The sequence below is a fragment of the Scatophagus argus genome, chromosome 4, assembly GCF_020382885.2.
Source record: "Scatophagus argus isolate fScaArg1 chromosome 4, fScaArg1.pri, whole genome shotgun sequence".
NCBI classification, from domain to species: domain Eukaryota; kingdom Metazoa; phylum Chordata; class Actinopteri; family Scatophagidae; genus Scatophagus; species Scatophagus argus.
The window spans coordinates 725,241-742,128 of record NC_058496.1 but is presented as its reverse complement, the minus strand read 5'-3'; the positions used below and the strand labels follow the sequence as shown (position 1 = coordinate 742,128).

Here is a 16,888-nt window from a genome sequence, read left to right as displayed (position 1 = left end):
GTCTCATATTTGATTTTCTTCTTCTGTCACTTTCTCAAAGATTATGTCAGAAACAGGAAGTTGGACCTGCAGTATATTTTTCTACGGTGTGAAGCTCTCACTGCAGTGTGATGAACTCCTGCCGTGTCTCTCTGGTCTTCATGTTGCTGCTGCGTTCACGTGTCATCGTAAAGTTTTTCTCATCACTCCGGATTCTTTCGTTGATCCGCATTTTGTAAACGGTGAGAACTAAACTGTTTTTAGCTCCTTTTGTCGATCGGTAATTCACTCTGCAGCAGTTAATCGATTGGCTGATAATCTGAAATTACTGACTGAAGTTCATTGAGACAAAAGGTTTTGTGTTCAGAAAGATTTTCCGTTTGCGTACTTTTCTCGATCACGACTGAACGCGACGCGCCAACATGGCCGCCACAGAGAACAGCAGCCACTGGACTGATGAAGTGAAGCTTTTTAAACTCCTTTTCTACGTCAGCTCTCGTAACTCAACGTGAATCTGTAAGTTTACTGCAAACTTTAGTTTTAGCTGATGGTAACGCTGAGTGACGATGCAGACGCCCGCAGTGAACGCGATGCAGGACGTTTTCTGATCGCTGCACTTTATTTTCTCTCGAGTCGTGCCTCTAATCGATCTTCATGTTCATATCCGTTTTTATCGATAAACAAAGAGACGCTGAGTGGCGTCTGTGCTGTGCGTTTGCTTTCTTTTATCTGGTCAAGAACATAATTTTGAATAATATCTACTATAATATTAATAAAGAGAAATGTATGGAAGTAAAACACGGACTTGTCTTTATTTTGAGTACCTGCTCATTATTTTTTATTTTTAAATGATAAATTAGTTATGGTAAACATATTCATTAGTTATTGATAAATAAATGGTTTATTATTACAGTGATGTGAGTATTTGAAATAAGTCAGACAACATGAACAAAAGTGAATCTTAACAGTCAACATTTATTATAACTTTAAAACTGAATAAAATAAATAAATGATTAAAAACAAGCACAACCACTTGAAGAGTCGTCCAGAAACGAATGGTTTACAACAAATAAAAATGACAAAAGTAAACTTTTTTTTTCTCCATTTTGAAGAAAACGACAGGATCGAAACAGGAATAAAATCATTTTTATGTTTTAATGCAGAAATCATAACTTTTAATTAGATTTTTGAAAAGAAATCTTTCTGTTCAAGTCAACTTTCACAAACAAACATCAAAAATCAGCTCAGTTTTAAACCTGTGACTCAGTTTTTCATGTCCAATCGGCTTCAGTTTCTGTTTGGTCACAACTTTCACACCAAAACGCTCAGTTCATCCATAAAGTGTCCACAAAGAGAAAACAAAACGTTCAAATCATCACGCAGACCACAAACGCGTCAGAACAGCAAATCAAAGAGCTGACGTTCAAACACGAACTTTTCTAAAAGCACAAAAAGCTCGGAGCCAAGTTTAAGGTTTAAATTATCAATAAATGCTTAAATGTTGGAAATCTGATTTTGGAATGAAAAGTTATTTCTGAAAACAAATATTAAAAGAAACATTCAGTAAAATAGAGGAGAAAACTGGAGCTGTGGAAAGAAAAAAATATTAAAAATGACAGTAGAGTAAAAATGAGTAAAAATAAAAATTTGGATTTTTGAAGTCTTAGTGAAATGTGCCAAAACTGTGACAAAAACGAAATGTCTTTTTTCATTTATAGCTCTTATTTTTCATTTACAAGTCATTTGTAATCTTTAGAGGGTTCTAAAACTTTGCCAAAGCCTAGAAAAGTGACTGTTGTTTTCATAATGTCACCTGACTCCCGTATCCCCCTCGTACAACACATCCATCCGCCTCCATGCTGCTTTGGAAAGTGCTGAGTCACTTTATCCTTCAGTCAGACTGTCGACTCATCCTCCTCACAGCACACAGGAGATGGAGACCTTGGTGGTGGAGTAGGGGACGGTGTCTGGTGTGGGACAAACAGCCAGTTGTCAACATTAACATTTAAACTCAGAGCAGTTTTTGTTACCAGTGCAGATTATGTAACGCTGACTTTTACGGTCGGCTGAAGTGAACCTGAACTGGATAAGACACCTGAGTCTCACCTCTGTCCTTCAGCGAGCTGACGTACGCCTCGATGAACTCCTTCTCTCCGCTGTCCTTCGCCTCCTCCGCTCCTCTCTGCTCCCTCCACCTCCTCCTCTTGTTCTTCTCTTTCTTCTTCTTCTTCTTCTCCTCCTCCTTCTCCTCACTGCTCCTCACAGGGTTGTCGTACAGTCGAATGAACCTGTCGGCGAACAGCGGAGACGATTAGGCAGGATAACGTGAGAAACAAGCGATCGGGACCAAAGGAGGACACGCTGGACTTCAGTGTTTTGACCAGGTTAGACCTGGTACACATGGAGTTTAGTTTATTCACCACTGCTGTTTGTATTTTTATCTTTTAAAACTCCAAACTTAAATCAACCAAATAAAGCAGAATTGTGTGACGCTAACGTATTCTTTAAAAATTTAAACAAACAAATAAATTTAGTCCAACAAGCAAATGCACACAACATTTTGTGCTTAATGGGAAATCAGTCAAGCCAGACTCTGCAGTCAGAACAGAAGTTTCATGTTGAGCTCCACAAGGTTCACTTCTGGGCCCACAAGGCTTCAGTTCTTGCGTTCTGCCACTAGAGGTCAGCGTTTCTATCATTTCGGTCACACAGACATGAAGGGATGCTTTAGTCTTTTGATTTGTGTGTTTGTTTCTTGTCCTTGAGTGTTGTGTTAAAATGCTGTCCAGCCCTCACACTGTAAACATGTCAGAGCTGCTGTGATGGTGCGTTCGTGTACTTGATGTCAGGGTTGCTGCACAGTCGGGTCGGGATGCAGTTCAGTTCGTCGCCGCTCACGACGATCATCTTGAGTGTGGAGATGCTGGTGAGGCAGTGAGGGAGGTAAGACAGGTTGTTCTTATGTACGAACAAGGTGACCAGCTGCTGCAACCTGCAGCACACACACACACACACACACACACACACACCTGTGTATTATATTTATGCACACACGGTTAGTTATGTACAACTGAAGCATAAATAACGGTGAGACGAGAGTGCCTAAAGTAATTATTCTTTTACTGTCTGATGGGTTAGCCTAGCTTAGCATACAGACTGGAAGCAGGCTTTGGCTGCTATGCTGTCACCTCTGAGCTGTGAAACTCACTGTTATATAAATGACATTTTTTGTCTGTGATATTTAATGATAATATTCACTAAAAACAAAACAAAGATGCTGAAGACAAAACGTCTTAATGAGTCACAGTCTTAATGTTCAACATGACAAAAGTGGGAAGAAAAACTCCTTATGAGTTGAGGTCTGCTCGAGGACACGGAGTAATCAGATTACAGGTGGTGCTGATGTCATCACTTACCTGTCCATGTCCTGCGGCAGGTCGGTCAGACTGTTGTTGCTCAGGTCCAGCAGCTGCAGGCTGCTCATCCTCAGAGCGCAGATGGGGATCGACACAAACCTGTTCTCCGCGATGTCCAGGTGGAGCAGCTGCTTCAGGCTGCTCAGCTGACACCAGGTAGAGAGTGACATCATCACCACAGTGACATCATCAGCTAAACAAAACATCGACTCATCAATACCGCAGAGCGTTCTGCAGTTAAATGGACAGTTTGACATTTTACTGCTCGGTCAGCAGCCGCTTAGCTTAGCTTAGCTTAGCTTAACTTAGCTTAGCTTAGCTTAGCTTGGCTTAGCTTGGCTTAGCTTAGCTTAAAGCCCACCTGCACACACCTCAGAGCTCACTGATTAACACGTTAAATCACACAAACTGAAATGGTTTGCTGTTGTTGGGATTGTATGCTGAACTCTTTGCTCTGAGTAGAATGAATTTTATTCCATAGAAAAAAGAATAAAATCACCTGCTGATCTTTCAGTGTCTGTCAAACTAAATAAAGTCAAATGTCTGATCAGATCAGTTCACGGTTCATCCAATCCGCTCCGTCTCACCTCAAACGGCAGCTCAGACAGGTGGTTTCCCGTCAGCTCAAGTCTCTCCAGACCCTCGCAGTCTCCGAGCTCTGGAGGAACTCTGGTCAGACGGTTGTAGCTGACGTTTAAGTCCTTCAAGCCCGTCAGCCTGCCTGAGGACAGAAGACACGTTTGATTTTCAGTAACAGACGCTGAGTAAAAAACGTAACGTAGGCAGGGAGTCCGGAGTTCCTACCTCCCACACTCTGGTTAAAGAACAAAGAGGGAAAACTGGGAAGCAAAATGAAATCTCACCGATCTCAGGTGGCAGCTCGGTGATGGCGTTTTTGGGGATCTCGAGTACGGTGAGCTGGGTGAACTGAGGCAGGTAGTCCGGCAGCTGGTGGATCTTTGTCCCTGTGACGTGCCACTCCTTCAGGTAGGTCATCCACTGCAGCTCCCGAGGGAAGTCCTGCAGAAATAACCACGTACCACCAGGTATTTTCATACAGAAGAACATCAGGTGACTTCGTCTCGAGCCTGTTAGCTTACCCTCCAACGCTCGCCGTTCAGCTGGAAGATCAACTTGCTCTGCTCCGGATCCCTCTCATCCTGCTGGTCTTTCTGATCCTGCTGCTCCTCTTCTGACAGGTAAACAACAACAAACAAACACAGGCAAGTTTACCTGTGCAGAGGTGTGTTTACCTGTGCACTGTGGTGTTTACCTGTGCAGTGTGGTGTTTACCTGTTCAGAGGTGTGTTTACCTGTGCAGAGGTGTGTTTACCTGTACGGAGATGTGTTTACCTGTGCAATGTGGTGTTTACCTGTCCAGAGGTGTGTTTACCTGTCCAGAGGTGTGTTTACCTGTGCAGAGGTGTGTTTACCTGTCCAGAGGTGTGTTTACCTGTGCAGAGGTGTGTTTACCTGTCCGGAGGTGTGTTTACCTGTCCGGAGGTGTGTTTACCTGTGCAGAGGTGTGTTTACCTGTGCAGAGGTGTGTTTACCTGTCCGGAGATGTGTTTACCTGTGCAGAGGTGTGTTTACCTGTACGGAGGTGTGTTTACCTGTGCAGAGGTGTGTTTACCTGTACGGAGGTGTGTTTACCTGTGCAGGGTGATGTTTACCTGTCCAGAGGTGTGTTTACCTGTGCAGAGGTGTGTTTATCTCTACGGAGATGTGTTTACCTGTGCAGAGGTGTGTTTACCTGTACGGAGGTGTGTTCACCTGTGCAGGGCGGTGTTTACCTGTGTAAGGTTGTATTCCACTCAGTGTAGCTCTCTCCAGGTAATTGTGCAGCAGGTCCAGTTCATTAGTCTTCAGCGTCTTGCAGTATATCCGGTACTGCCACTGCTGGTCGATCCTTCACACAGACAGACGTGTTACTGAAGCACCTGCAGCTTCATATGAAGATCATATCAGATTTCATGCAGACTGGATGTTCTGCTGGTTCTCCACACTCGTGACCTTCTGCAGGCGAGACGCTGACCTGCTGTCGCTGTTGTAGCACAGCACTGATGTTGGGATATAAATAGCAGTCTGTGCGTTCATATTACTAAAATGAGCCCTGACACACAGTCAGCTGTGTGTGAGGCTGCTTCTCACCGACAGCTTGAGTAGTTTTAGTATCCACTGGTAACCTTGTTTACATTCAAATTAGTGGAGCTCGTTTGTCCTCAGAGGACATTTGAGCAGCCGTCAGATTCAGACTATTAATACAAAAAAATAAACAACAAATAAATTATGATGTATTATTGAAAGTTAAAACTTATCAGAAAACAAACACTTGAACCTAAAGTGACAGAAACCATCTTTGGGGAAAAAAATTTGTTTGACATAAACTTTAGAGTTTTTTAGTTTGGCTCATGTCCCATCTGCTCACGTGAAGGGGGAGGAGTTTATGAGCTGTACTGCAGCCAGCCACCAGGGGGCGTCCAGGTGTGTGGGTTTCACTTTAAGAGAACTCTCATGTCATCTCAAGTATTTCTACACAGTAATACTGCTACTTTTACTGAAGTTTCAGTGCTTCCTCCATGTACTTTGTAACACTGTCACCTGTTGTAGCTGCACAGGTGCGGTCGTCTTACCTGGTGAGCGCGCTCTTCTCGATCCTCTCCTGCTCCTTCTTCTGTCTGCGTCTGTGTTTCTTCACTCGGACCTCCCAGATCCCTCTGATCACAGACAGGTCATAGACCGGGACGTCCAGCTTCCTCTCCAAACCCATCTCTGCTCCTGGAGAGAGGAAGACGAGGTGGAGGCCGTCAAGGTTTCCTTTCTCTAAATTGAGACCCCATTTTAAACTACTGAGTACTTTTCCTCATTATACTCACATACTTTTACTGAAGTAGCATTTTAATGCAGGGATTTTACTTTTAAGTCGTTTTACTTTGTGGTATTAGTACTTTCACTTCAGTGAAGGATCTGAATCCTGTGAGCTACATGCAGCAGAGTCTCAGACATGATGGCTGCTGGAGGCTGCTGATGTTTCCTGAGTCAGATGACGCAACCAAGTTCAACAGGAAGGCTTTTACTTTGAAAAATGAGAAACGGCTAATGTTTTAGCCACATGGATGTGGAAATGTGCTGTTCTGTTTGCCTTCCCATTGAGCAGGCAATAATAATAACAGAAAATCCCTATGAAGTCCCAGATCCTGGACCAGCTCTGACTCTGGACCAGCTCTGACCTCGGACCAGCTCTGACTCTGGACCAGCTCTGACCTTGGACCAGCTCTGACTCTGGACCAGCTCTGACTCTGGACCAGCTCTGACCTCGGACCAGCTCTGACTCTGGACCAGCTCTGACTCTGGACCAGCTCTGACCTCGGACCAGCTCTGACTCTGGACCAGCTCTGACCTCGGACCAGCTCTGACTCTGGACCAGCTCTGACCTTGGACCAGCTCTCACTCTGGAATTCATTCTCTTATCTCGTCTTGACTGCTGAACCTCCTTCTCTTCAGCAGAACATCTTTGGATCATTTGGTCTAAAATGGTGCAGCAGATCTTCAGACCAGCACATCCCAACGGTCTCGTGACACTGATCTTGATTTCTCTTGACGCCTCGTCCTGTTCAGGATCCAGTCCCAGGTTAGGGTCAGGGTTCAGGCTCTACAGGGTCAGACAGCATTAGAGACGTACTGTAGCTCTCTGAGCTCCTCTCATCAGGTCTGCTGGTCCTCCTCCATCTGGGACTAAAAGACACTTTGAGGCTGTGGACTCTGCTGAGACCTGCTTTTTGTTATTTCTTATTGAGTTCAGATGTGTATGATCTCTAGACGAAGAACCACGCTGACTCTGGGGACTGTAGCGCCACCAACAGGTCAATCAAAGACGGCTCTAGGCGGAATGCTAACATGCTAACTGAAGGAGGTGGAACTCGACTTCCCATGAGTCATCAGTCATGTTCACACTCGTATCTGCAGGCTGGAGGATAAACTTCATCCTGCTGATTATGAAGCCACTTCTTGACTTTAAGAGCTGCTAATCTGCCTGAATGCTGCCTCCGGGACAGAGGACTTCCTGTGTCCTCTCTGTTTGTCACTCACATGGTGGCTGTCAGACTCAACGCTAACGTCCAGCTGGGACAAAACAAAGAATCTGTTTGTTCTTACCTGTGAGTCCCGCTAACGTCCTGCTCACTTTCACCAGCTTGTTTACTGAGATCGGACTGTGTGTGTGTGTGTGTGTGTGTGTGTGTGTGTGTGTGTGAGAGAGACATGCTATTTTTACCTGCAGAGATGTGACCCGTGCTGTGTGTATGTGTCACATGACGCCCGTCCCCCCTCACATTCAAGCTTTTATCTGGATGTCTGACTTCATGTTCCTGTGGGTGTGAAGCCGGTCAGATCACGAAGAGCCTCTGCTGTTCAGCTCGCATCAGAGCTGAGGTGCATTCAGGGTCGCTCGGATCCGATCAGAAACTGTGCTTTTATTCTGAAAAACCAGTGACAGAAGTCGAGCTCCGATGTGGTAATCTGTCAGCTGTGTGTACAACAGAACTCCAGTTTCAGTGTCACACATGCTGAGTGTGACGTGTCCCCTCAGGGCCACCGTACAGCAGAGGAACCTTTTCCATTTAGGGGCCAACAGAACTGCAGCACCTTCAGGACAAACTTCATGTTTTTCCGTCCTGCACATTGTTTGTCAGTGTTGTAACACATTCCACAACAAGGTGCAGCTCTTCTCACTTTAAAAGACTTTCGTTTGACACATTTTTATTGAAAATTTCTGTTTCATATTTTGATTCTTGACTTTTGCTGTAGCTTTTGTCTTTATATGTTTTTGTTAAAACCTTCTTGGCAGTAAAGTAGTTTTTGATTCTGATTGTGATTTTAACGGTAAACCCGAAAGAAATGAACATTTGAACTCCTCAAACTCACTTTATAGACGACAGCAACACGCAAACAGCCTGACTGTTTTCAAGTTTCAAATAGCTCACATTGTTTCACAAATGTGAGCTATTTGTTTCAGGTACAGAAAGCATCCAAACAGCTAAACATCCGTGTGTCAACACAAAGCACAGACGGAACAACACGGGCTCACAGACTGATGGTGTGTTCAGCAGCAGCAGTTCACACAGTGGAAGGCCTCAGGAATCCAGTCCAGGAATCCAGCTCCAGTCAATCTGATTCACACTGGAAACAAAGAAATCAACAAATCAACATCCTGCCTGCTGCTCACTGGTCTAGTCCTGTTATCCTGTTATTAGACCTAAAGTGCAGTGATTTGAGGCTGTTTGACTGAGCTGTCAGCTCTGGTTTACAGGTCAAATATCAGCCTGCTGTAGTTCTGCTGCTTTCCACATGAGGGCGCTGCTGCACAGACCACAGTGTAGCACACAGTATAAGACTGCAGTGAGATAGTCTATCATTTTCAGCTCAGTAGATTATTGTATTAATAGCTAATAAATTAGGTTTTCTACCTTTATTTTTGTCTATTTTGTCTGTGAAAAAAATAATTACTAAAGTAAGTAGTAACTAAGCTGTCGGGTGCATTTAGAAAAGTTAAAAGCACAACATGTCACTCTGATATGGAGAGCAGTGAGAAAGTGACATGAAAACACAAGAATAAAAGAAGAAAGTGAAGAAGTTAAGTCAAACAGTTTAATGTCCGTTTGTTTCATGACCAGCAGGTGACCGTCCACTGCCGTCTCTTCTACCTGGACTCACACCTGTGGTCTTCACAGCCTTCTGAATCCTTCCACAAGCCGACACAGACAGTCGAACTGCAGGAGGGGATCAGCGACGGCTTCAACCAGACCAGCCGTGGCCTGGAGGTTGGAGAAGCTGCTTGTGATTGGAGGGTCGCCGGTTCGATTCCCTTACTGGATGGGCAGGAAATATTTGGGTGTGGTGGAGTGATTAATGTGAAAATGCACCCCCCCATTAGCTGACTGGTGTGCCCTTGAGCAAGGCACTTAACCCCCACTTAACCTCCCGAGGCGCCTGACATGGCAGCCCACTGCTCCTGTGTGTGTTTCACTGCATGTAATCTGCTGGGTGTTGCGTGTGTGTTCAAGGTTGGGTTAAATGCAGAGGAAAAATTCAGTGTGTGGATGTAAACAAAATATATATGTATATACTGCCAATAAAGTGATTCTTCTTCTTCTTCTACCAGTCTCTTGTTCAGACTTTTCTCCACCCGAGGAGGACAACAGAGTCAAGTCCCTGCTCGACCGGCCAGCCTTTTTGGTCCAATAGCAACAGTGATGAAAGAGGTCAAGGCTGACCAATCAGAAGCTGCAAAATGACTTCAAGGTGTTCTGCTCAAGCTCACCTGATGTCACCAAGTTTCTGCAGGAAGCAGTGAGTTGCATCAGTCTGCTAGCTGACGCTGTCATCCAGAAGCCACTGACAGAGCAGCGCGATCGGCTAACAGCACGCACCAGCGCTAACCCCTGTTTGCTGTGTCCACGTGGTGTGTTAGCTTACGTTTTCAGAAATAACAGAAGCAATGGAAGTTCATTTTTTGGTGGAGTTAATATATTGTAATTTTTTAATTTTTTAATTTAATTTAATTTTTTTAAGAGTCTGGGACGTAACACCACGACGTGTTCGCCTGTGTGTTAATCAGGGGAGCTGCTTGGTGGAATTTGTTAAAAGATTAAATGTTTCACCCAGTCTTTATGCTAAGCTAAGCTAACCGACTGTGGCGTCATATTTACTGTTCAGACAGCACAAAGTTATCAACGTTCATGTGACTGTCAGCAACAAAGAGAAGAAGAGGAGGACTTCCTGTTGGTCAGCGAGGCTGCTTTCAGAGTCACATAGCAGCAGCCGTGTGATGTCGGCATGTTGGAATTATAACAACCTGTTTGTGTGTGTGTGTGTGTGTGCGTGCGTGTGTGTGTGTGTGTGCATTTAACACCTTGGGAAAGCATCATATCACGCCCCGAGAGGGTTGAAATGTCAAACATGTGTTATCACCCAAATCACACACACACACACACACACACACACACACTTGTAAAATGTGCTCCGATGTTCATGACATCATTGTAAAAGCGCTTTCAGCGTGCCTTTATGGTCTACAGGATATATGTGTCTTCAACACACACACACACACACACACACTGGGAGCTGTGAATGACATCATTATAAACACACAGATCGTTTGTGTGGGTCAGTTTTCTTGCAGGGTGTTGAGTAAATGTTCCAACACACACACGAGGAAACGATCGTGTGTGTGTCTTTACCTTTAATGACTCGGGGTGTGACAGCTGTCAGGGTGCAGACAGAGTGATGTGTGTGTGTGTGTGTGTGTGTGTGTGTTGGCTGATAACACCCGTTTGTTCACATGTTTTCCCTCATGTTCTCGTCACGTGTGATGTGTCTGTGAATCAGCTTTCGTCTTGAGCCTGAAGGTGGATTCTCGCAGCGACGCCTGAAGGCAGCAGGAGCGCTGAGGGACGTGTCCACCCGTCCTGAGGTCTTTTAAAGGCGAGTGATGACAGGCCTGCCGTCTCCGTGATGTCCTCAGCTCGTTTTGTGGTTTCTGTAAACGCTGGCGAGCTTCAGCAGCTTCCAGCACGTCCACAGATTCGCCGTCTCGTTCCTGTGACCCTGCAAGGCTCACAGTCTGAACCAGCAGATCCAAATCCAGATCCAGCAGAACCAGAGACATCAATCTGACATCTCCACTACCCACAATGCACCTGGACCGCAGACACTCGGCTCTCAGGGCCACAATGTGCCAACTCCACCTCCAGGAGGGAGAGTAATGATGGTTTCAGGTAAACAAGCTTTGCTCCACAGCCTGACTCAAGTGACATCACTTGAGGACATTAATCAGACTTCACACGGCGCCCCCTGGAGACACCAGAGGCCTGAAACGTCTGGAAACGCCTGCTGAGGACGTGCGGTCCTCTTCTTCATCTCGTCGTGCTGGTGCTGTCCTGCATTACTGCCACCAAGACATCAGCCAAGTGTCTGCATCGAGTCCTGGTCGGGTCGTACGGTTCCCGTGTGGACTCACAGGCTCAGACTGAACGGCAGCTCAGCGTGTGAGGCTGTGATTGGTCAGCTGGGCTTTGGCCTCGATGCCCACAAGCTCACAGATTTTATAAATCAGCATGAACGTCTGAGCCACCTTTCATCATGTCATCCAGCAGCTGGAGACACATGTCAGGCTGGCCGGCGTGAGCCGAGCCGCTGACGTCCTCCACCCACCAACACCAGACGGCTTCGCGGCGTTGGAGAACCTCCATGTTGGGCTCTTCCTGTCTGTGGTAACAAAAACGTACGCTGAAATAAAACGTCCCAGGACCATCGGCTATAAATAAGTTCATTCACACCTCTGAGCTCTCCCTCCATCTTTCCCTCCATCTTTCCCTCCATCACTCTCTCTGTCCGTCCAGTCAAATCCCAGTACAGAAAGTTCACTGGGTGGGGGAGGGAGAGAGAGATGGGTGAGACAGACAGACAGACAGACAGACAGATGGGGAATACAGGAGCTGATTTACTGACAGATTCACTGGCTGTCCATGTGTCTCACACACACACTCGTCCACCCTGCGAGGCTGACGGACGCTCACTCGAAGCTCTGAAGGTTTGTGTTTATTCTTTAATTCCTGTTTGTTCTCAGACGACTTCTTCACCTTCAAGGTAAAACTTATTTAAGTTTAAACTGTTTAGTCCTCACTTTTGTCTTCCACTTTAACACTTTAACCACAGTGGCTGCAGTCGGGTGAGAGTGAGACGCTGTGAGACGCTGTGTGGACACTGTCATGCTGTGTGGACACTGTGGGATGCTGTGAGACACTGTGAGACACTGTGGGATGCTATGAGACACTGTGAGACACTGTGAGATGCTGTGAGACACTGTGTGGACACTGTGTGGACACTGTGAGATGCTGTGAGACACTGTGAGACACTGTGTGGACACTGTCATGCTGTGTGGACACTGTGTGGACACTGTGAGACACTGAACTGCTTATTTCCTTCAGTTGATGTGATTCATTTCAGTTCAGTTCTGAGCCTGGCAAACGTTTCAGCAGCAGTCAGAAGAACGTCAGAAGAACGTTGGCTCAACGTGATGAATAAACGTGTCACAGAAATACTCAATGTGTAGTACTAATACTGCAAGCACTGAGTGAGTGTTACCCGCTTCTGCATATCCGTGTAGTACTAGTAAAACCTGTAGTAGTGGTACTACAGTCATTAAAAGCAGAAAACTTTGGGATCACTGGTAGTACTGCAGTATTACAGTACACAGTATCATCATCTGAGTATCATGAAGCTCCGATCGGCTCAACAAAACCAGCAGTGCAAGTTTACAAAGTACATTTACTCAGACACTGTAGTTCAGCCCAGATTTGCAGTACTTGTACTGGACTCGAGTGTATCAGGTGTTGGTGTGTGTGTGTGTGTGTGTTCAGGTGCAGCAGAGATGAACTTGGCTCTGATCCACGACAGGCTGCACATCAAGACCTTCTGGGAGAAGAAAATCAGCTGGCAGAGCGAACAGGCAGAGAGCGAAGAGCAGAGGATGAAGAGGAGCGCGCTCAGGAAGTACAGCACACACACACACAGTGACACACACACACAGAGACACAGAGACACACTGACACACACACACACAGAGACACACTGACACACACACACACACACAGAGACACACTGACACACACACACACACACAGAGACACACTGACACACACACACACAGAGACACACTGACACACACACACACAGAGACACACTGACACACACACACACACACACACAGAGACACACTGACACACACACACACAGAGACACACTGACACACACACACACAGAGACACACTGACACACACACACACACACACAGAGACACACTGACACACACACACACAGAGACACACTGACACACACACACACAGAGACACACTGACACACACACACAGAGACACAGAGACACACTGACACACACACACACTGACACACACTGCAGCTGTGTGTTGTGCTCAGAGTGTGAACAGACTGTGTGTGTGTGTGTGAAGCTGTTGTTGCTGCTGTGAGGTGAAGTGACTGCAGTGACTTCATGTTCCTCTGGCTGCTTTGACACGTTTTACTCAACATGAAGAACTTGTTTGTTGAAGTTCTGTCAGCTGAACGTCTTCAGGCCACATTTCAACTGCAGGATGACAACATCCACACCTCACCTGAAAGCCAGAGGCCTGGAGGAGCTGCTCCTCCTGCTCCTCCTCCTGCTCCTCCTCCTCCTGCTCCACCTCCTCCTGCTCCTCCTCCTCCTGCTCCTGCTGCTGCTGCTCCTCCTGCTGCTCCTCCTGCTGCTCCTCCTCCTGCTCCTCCTCCTCCTGCTGCTCCTCCTCCTGCTCCTCCTCCTGCTGCTCCTCCTGCTGCTCCTCCTCCTGCTCCTCCTCCTCCTGCTCCTGCTGCTGCTGCTCCTCCTGCTGCTCCTCCTCCTGCTCCACCTCCTCCTCCTCCTGCTGCTCCTCCTGCTCCTCCTCCTGCTGCTCCTCCTCCTGCTCCTCCTGCTGCTGCTGCTCCTCCTGCTCCTCCTCCTGCTGCTCCTGCTGCTGCTGCTGTTCCTCCTCTCTGCTCCTCCTCCTCTCTGCTCCTCCTCCTCTCTGTTCCACCTCCTCCTGCTGCTCCTCCTGCTGCTCCTCCTCCTCCTCCTCCTCCTCCTGCTCCTTTGCACAGACTGGACGTCCTTGTCTATAAACAGGCTGTGGTCTCTCAGCTGGAGGACAAATGAGGACAGACGCACAGGGTCGTGGTGTTGAAGGTCTGAGTGATGATGATGATGTAAAGATGTTAACATCTGTAACAGCTGTACCACAGACGTCTGCTCTGCTTCTGCTTCATTACAAGGTAACAGGATGTTTAGCTTATGTTATAGATCCTCCTATTAAACCTTCACCTGTTAGCGTTACACCATCTATTAGCCCGATCCCTCCTAACTCCTCCTCCTCCACCCCCCCTTAACCTCACACCACCTCAGCCCGTCACACCTAATCCCCCTGCTCTCCATTACCCTGTAGCTCCTAATCCCCCACCCATCGGTGCCGTGTATCTCCTAATCCTCCAGCTATCCGCTTCCCCGCACCCCTCAGCCCCGCGTCGCCTCCGAGTCCGCCTCCCGTCCCGCTAATTGTGTCTGTTATGTGTGAGAGGCTGGAACGACATGTGGCCGAGGGTGGAGGTGACGATGACAGACGGATGACTGATGGAGGCAGACAGACGGACGGAGCAGACACACACAGGCTGAAATTAGAAGATATTCTGCTCTAAATAAGAACATCAGTGTGTGTGTGTGTGTGTGTGTGTGTGAAGCTGAGGAGAAAATCAGTTCTTAACATGTTGATGATGTGAAGTTTCCATCTTGCTCTCCAGCTGGGACGTGTCCACTCTCTCCACTCTCCATGTTCAGTCTGAGTGTGAGCTGCAGCACTCAGTGGATTCAGCGATTAGCTGATCAGCTGACGGGATTAAAACTGATCAGGTTTACGTTGAACCCGGATGTGATCTGGTTGCACTTTGCGTTTTCTCCGTCAGACGTGATGTCAGCTGTGTTTGCTGGGTCTGGTTTATAGACAAAGCAAACAAGTGATTAGTCGAGAGATTGATCTGCAAATGGAAATAATCATCTCTCGTCCACTGAGGTGTCTTGATGAAGCTCAGGAGATGATTGGCTGACAGGAGAGCGTCGTCACGGTGATCCTGGACTCGGCTTAGTGTTCACTTGGGTTTGAAAATCAGGCCTTCATCCCCACCAGGAAGTTGCAGTTTCCAGAGTGTGGCTTCAACACAGACGTTGCAAACTCATGTGTAAACCTGCCGAGTCATGGTGAGGAGTCAGCAGACACATTTTAAAAATGAGTGTGAACTTTGTCTTCACTCTGTGGAAACAACACTCAGCACTAACTCCAATTGGATGTAGCCTGTCTGCTTGCCTGTCTGTCTGCCTGTCTGCCTGCCTGTCTGTCTGTCTGCTTGTCTGTCTGCTTGCCTGCCTGTCTGTCTGTCTGTCTGCTTGCCTGCCTGTCTGTCTGTCTGCTTGCCTGTCTGTCTTTGCGTCTGCCTCTGCTGAGGTCAGGAGGATTATCAGCAGCTGAAAGAACAAATGGAATAATCCAGAAAACTCGACAGGAAGGTGGTGAAGAGACAGTGAGGACAGCTGACACAGAGAGTTATATTACACACACACACACACACACACACACGCGTGTGCACACACACACGTTTATTCATTTATTTATACATTTATTCATGTACAGGTCTGTACTTTATCTTTCTGTCATATTAATGTTTGCATTTTTCATCTCTGCACAGACACACACACACTCAAACACACTCACACACACACAGTGATGTTGGTGTGTGTTTGACTGCTGGTGAAATAAAGAAGAAGTGAAATGCTGATGTGACAGTGATGACACCCCAGCTGTCACCAAGACACCAGACACTCCTGAACACAACACGTGACCTCACTGCTGCTGCGCACACTGTGGACGGAGACACGCTGTGGACTGAGACACACTGTGGACTGAGACGCAGTGGACTGAGACGCTGTGGACGGAGACACACTGTGGACTGAGACACTGTGGACAGAGACGCAGTGGACTGAGACGCTGTGGACGGAGACACACTGTGGACTGAGACACTGTGGACAGAGACGCAGTGGACTGAGACGCTGTGGACGGAGACACACTGTGGACTGAGACGCTGTGGACGGAGACACACTGTGGACTGAGACACTGTGGACAGAGACGCTGTGTGGACTGAGACGCTGTGGATGGAGACACACTGTGGACTGAGACACTGTGGACAGAGACGCAGTGGACTGAGACGCTGTGGACGGAGACACACTCTGCAGACAGAGACGCTGTGGACAGACACACTGTGTGGACTGAGACGCTGTGGACAGACACACTGTGTGGACAGACACGCTGTGGACTGAGACGCTGTGGACAGACACACTGTGTGGACAGACACGCTGTGGACTGAGACGCTGTGTGGACTGAGACACTGTGGACTGAGACGCTGTAGACTGAGATGCTGTGTGGACAGACACACTGTGTGGACAGACACGCTGTGGACGGAGACGCGGTGGACTGAGGATGGTGATAACATAGCCGCTGTGTTTCAGGCTGCAGAAGAGACAGAACGTCTGCCATGTGTGTGTTTGCTGTGTGTGTTTCAGGCTGAGGGCCGAGTGGCTGGTCCGTCTGGAGAACCGAACCAAACACCTGAAGAACTTCAGCGACAGCTACATGAGGAAGACCAAGACGGAGAAGTCAGCCGAACTGACATGAGTTCAGGGATGAGAACGAAGACAAACTGTGTCCTTCTGATGTCAACGGCAATAAACTGACTTTCAGACAACCAACCTCCTCTGTCAGCTTCCTGTTTCTGAGATCTGAACTCTAATTCTGTTTGTCCCACCAGTCGATGAGGTTGGGGGTGCAAAGACGGTGGCTGCGGCTGCTGTCCCGTGTCCTCGG

The 16,888-nt window shown here is 47.3% G+C and overlaps 2 protein-coding genes across 5 annotated transcripts; one reads left to right on the top strand and one right to left on the bottom strand.

The window, feature by feature from the left end:
• Window positions 1-917: 917 nt before the first annotated feature.
• On the bottom strand, window positions 918-7,956 carry lrrc2 (leucine rich repeat containing 2). 3 transcript variants are annotated; one of them, XM_046386589.1, is made up of 10 exons: window positions 7,669-7,956; window positions 6,029-6,173; window positions 5,189-5,304; window positions 4,496-4,584; window positions 4,259-4,415; window positions 3,983-4,116; window positions 3,396-3,541; window positions 2,819-2,971; window positions 2,086-2,267; window positions 918-1,946 (listed from the first exon to the last, which is right to left on the bottom strand). In XM_046386589.1, the coding sequence occupies exons 2-10, from the start codon at window positions 6,163-6,165 to the stop codon at window positions 1,897-1,899; spliced, it is 1,164 nt and encodes a 387-aa protein (XP_046242545.1). In that variant the 5' UTR covers window positions 6,166-6,173; window positions 7,669-7,956; the 3' UTR covers window positions 918-1,896. The 3 variants fall into 3 exon arrangements, with proteins under 3 accessions (XP_046242545.1, XP_046242541.1, XP_046242544.1); XM_046386585.1 differs by having other exon boundaries at window positions 919-1,946; window positions 4,496-4,587; window positions 7,669-7,952; XM_046386588.1 differs by lacking the exon at window positions 7,669-7,956 and adding an exon at window positions 7,551-7,641 and having other exon boundaries at window positions 919-1,946; window positions 4,496-4,587.
• Window positions 7,957-9,601: 1,645 nt separating this feature from the next.
• On the top strand, window positions 9,602-16,852 carry LOC124057896 (protein FAM240B). 2 transcript variants are annotated; one of them, XM_046386549.1, is made up of 3 exons: window positions 9,602-9,743; window positions 12,815-12,947; window positions 16,588-16,852. In XM_046386549.1, the coding sequence occupies exons 2-3, from the start codon at window positions 12,826-12,828 to the stop codon at window positions 16,697-16,699; spliced, it is 234 nt and encodes a 77-aa protein (XP_046242505.1). In that variant the 5' UTR covers window positions 9,602-9,743; window positions 12,815-12,825; the 3' UTR covers window positions 16,700-16,852. The 2 variants fall into 2 exon arrangements, with proteins under 2 accessions (XP_046242505.1, XP_046242504.1); XM_046386548.1 differs by lacking the exon at window positions 9,602-9,743 and adding an exon at window positions 11,204-11,985.
• Window positions 16,853-16,888: the final 36 nt, after the last annotated feature.

What these genes read in the sequence shown, in the direction of transcription:
- lrrc2 (XM_046386585.1), bottom strand. Translation starts at nt 6,165, where the DNA reads ATGGGTTTGGAGAGGAAGCTGGACGTCCCGGTCTATGACCTGTCTGTG. An exon ending in CGAGCTGCCACCTGAGATCG is followed by an intron (nt 4,117 to 4,258) that starts GTGAGATTTCAT and finishes TTCTGTCCTCAG; the next exon opens with GCAGGCTGACGGGCTTGAAG. An exon ending in CAGCTCGCTGAAGGACAGAG is followed by an intron (nt 1,947 to 2,085) that starts GTGAGACTCAGG and finishes GTCCCACACCAG; the next exon opens with ACACCGTCCCCTACTCCACC.
- LOC124057896 (XM_046386549.1), top strand. Translation starts at nt 12,826, where the DNA reads ATGAACTTGGCTCTGATCCACGACAGGCTGCACATCAAGACCTTCTGG. An exon ending in AAGAGGAGCGCGCTCAGGAA is followed by an intron (nt 12,948 to 16,587) that starts GTACAGCACACA and finishes TGTGTGTTTCAG; the next exon opens with GCTGAGGGCCGAGTGGCTGG.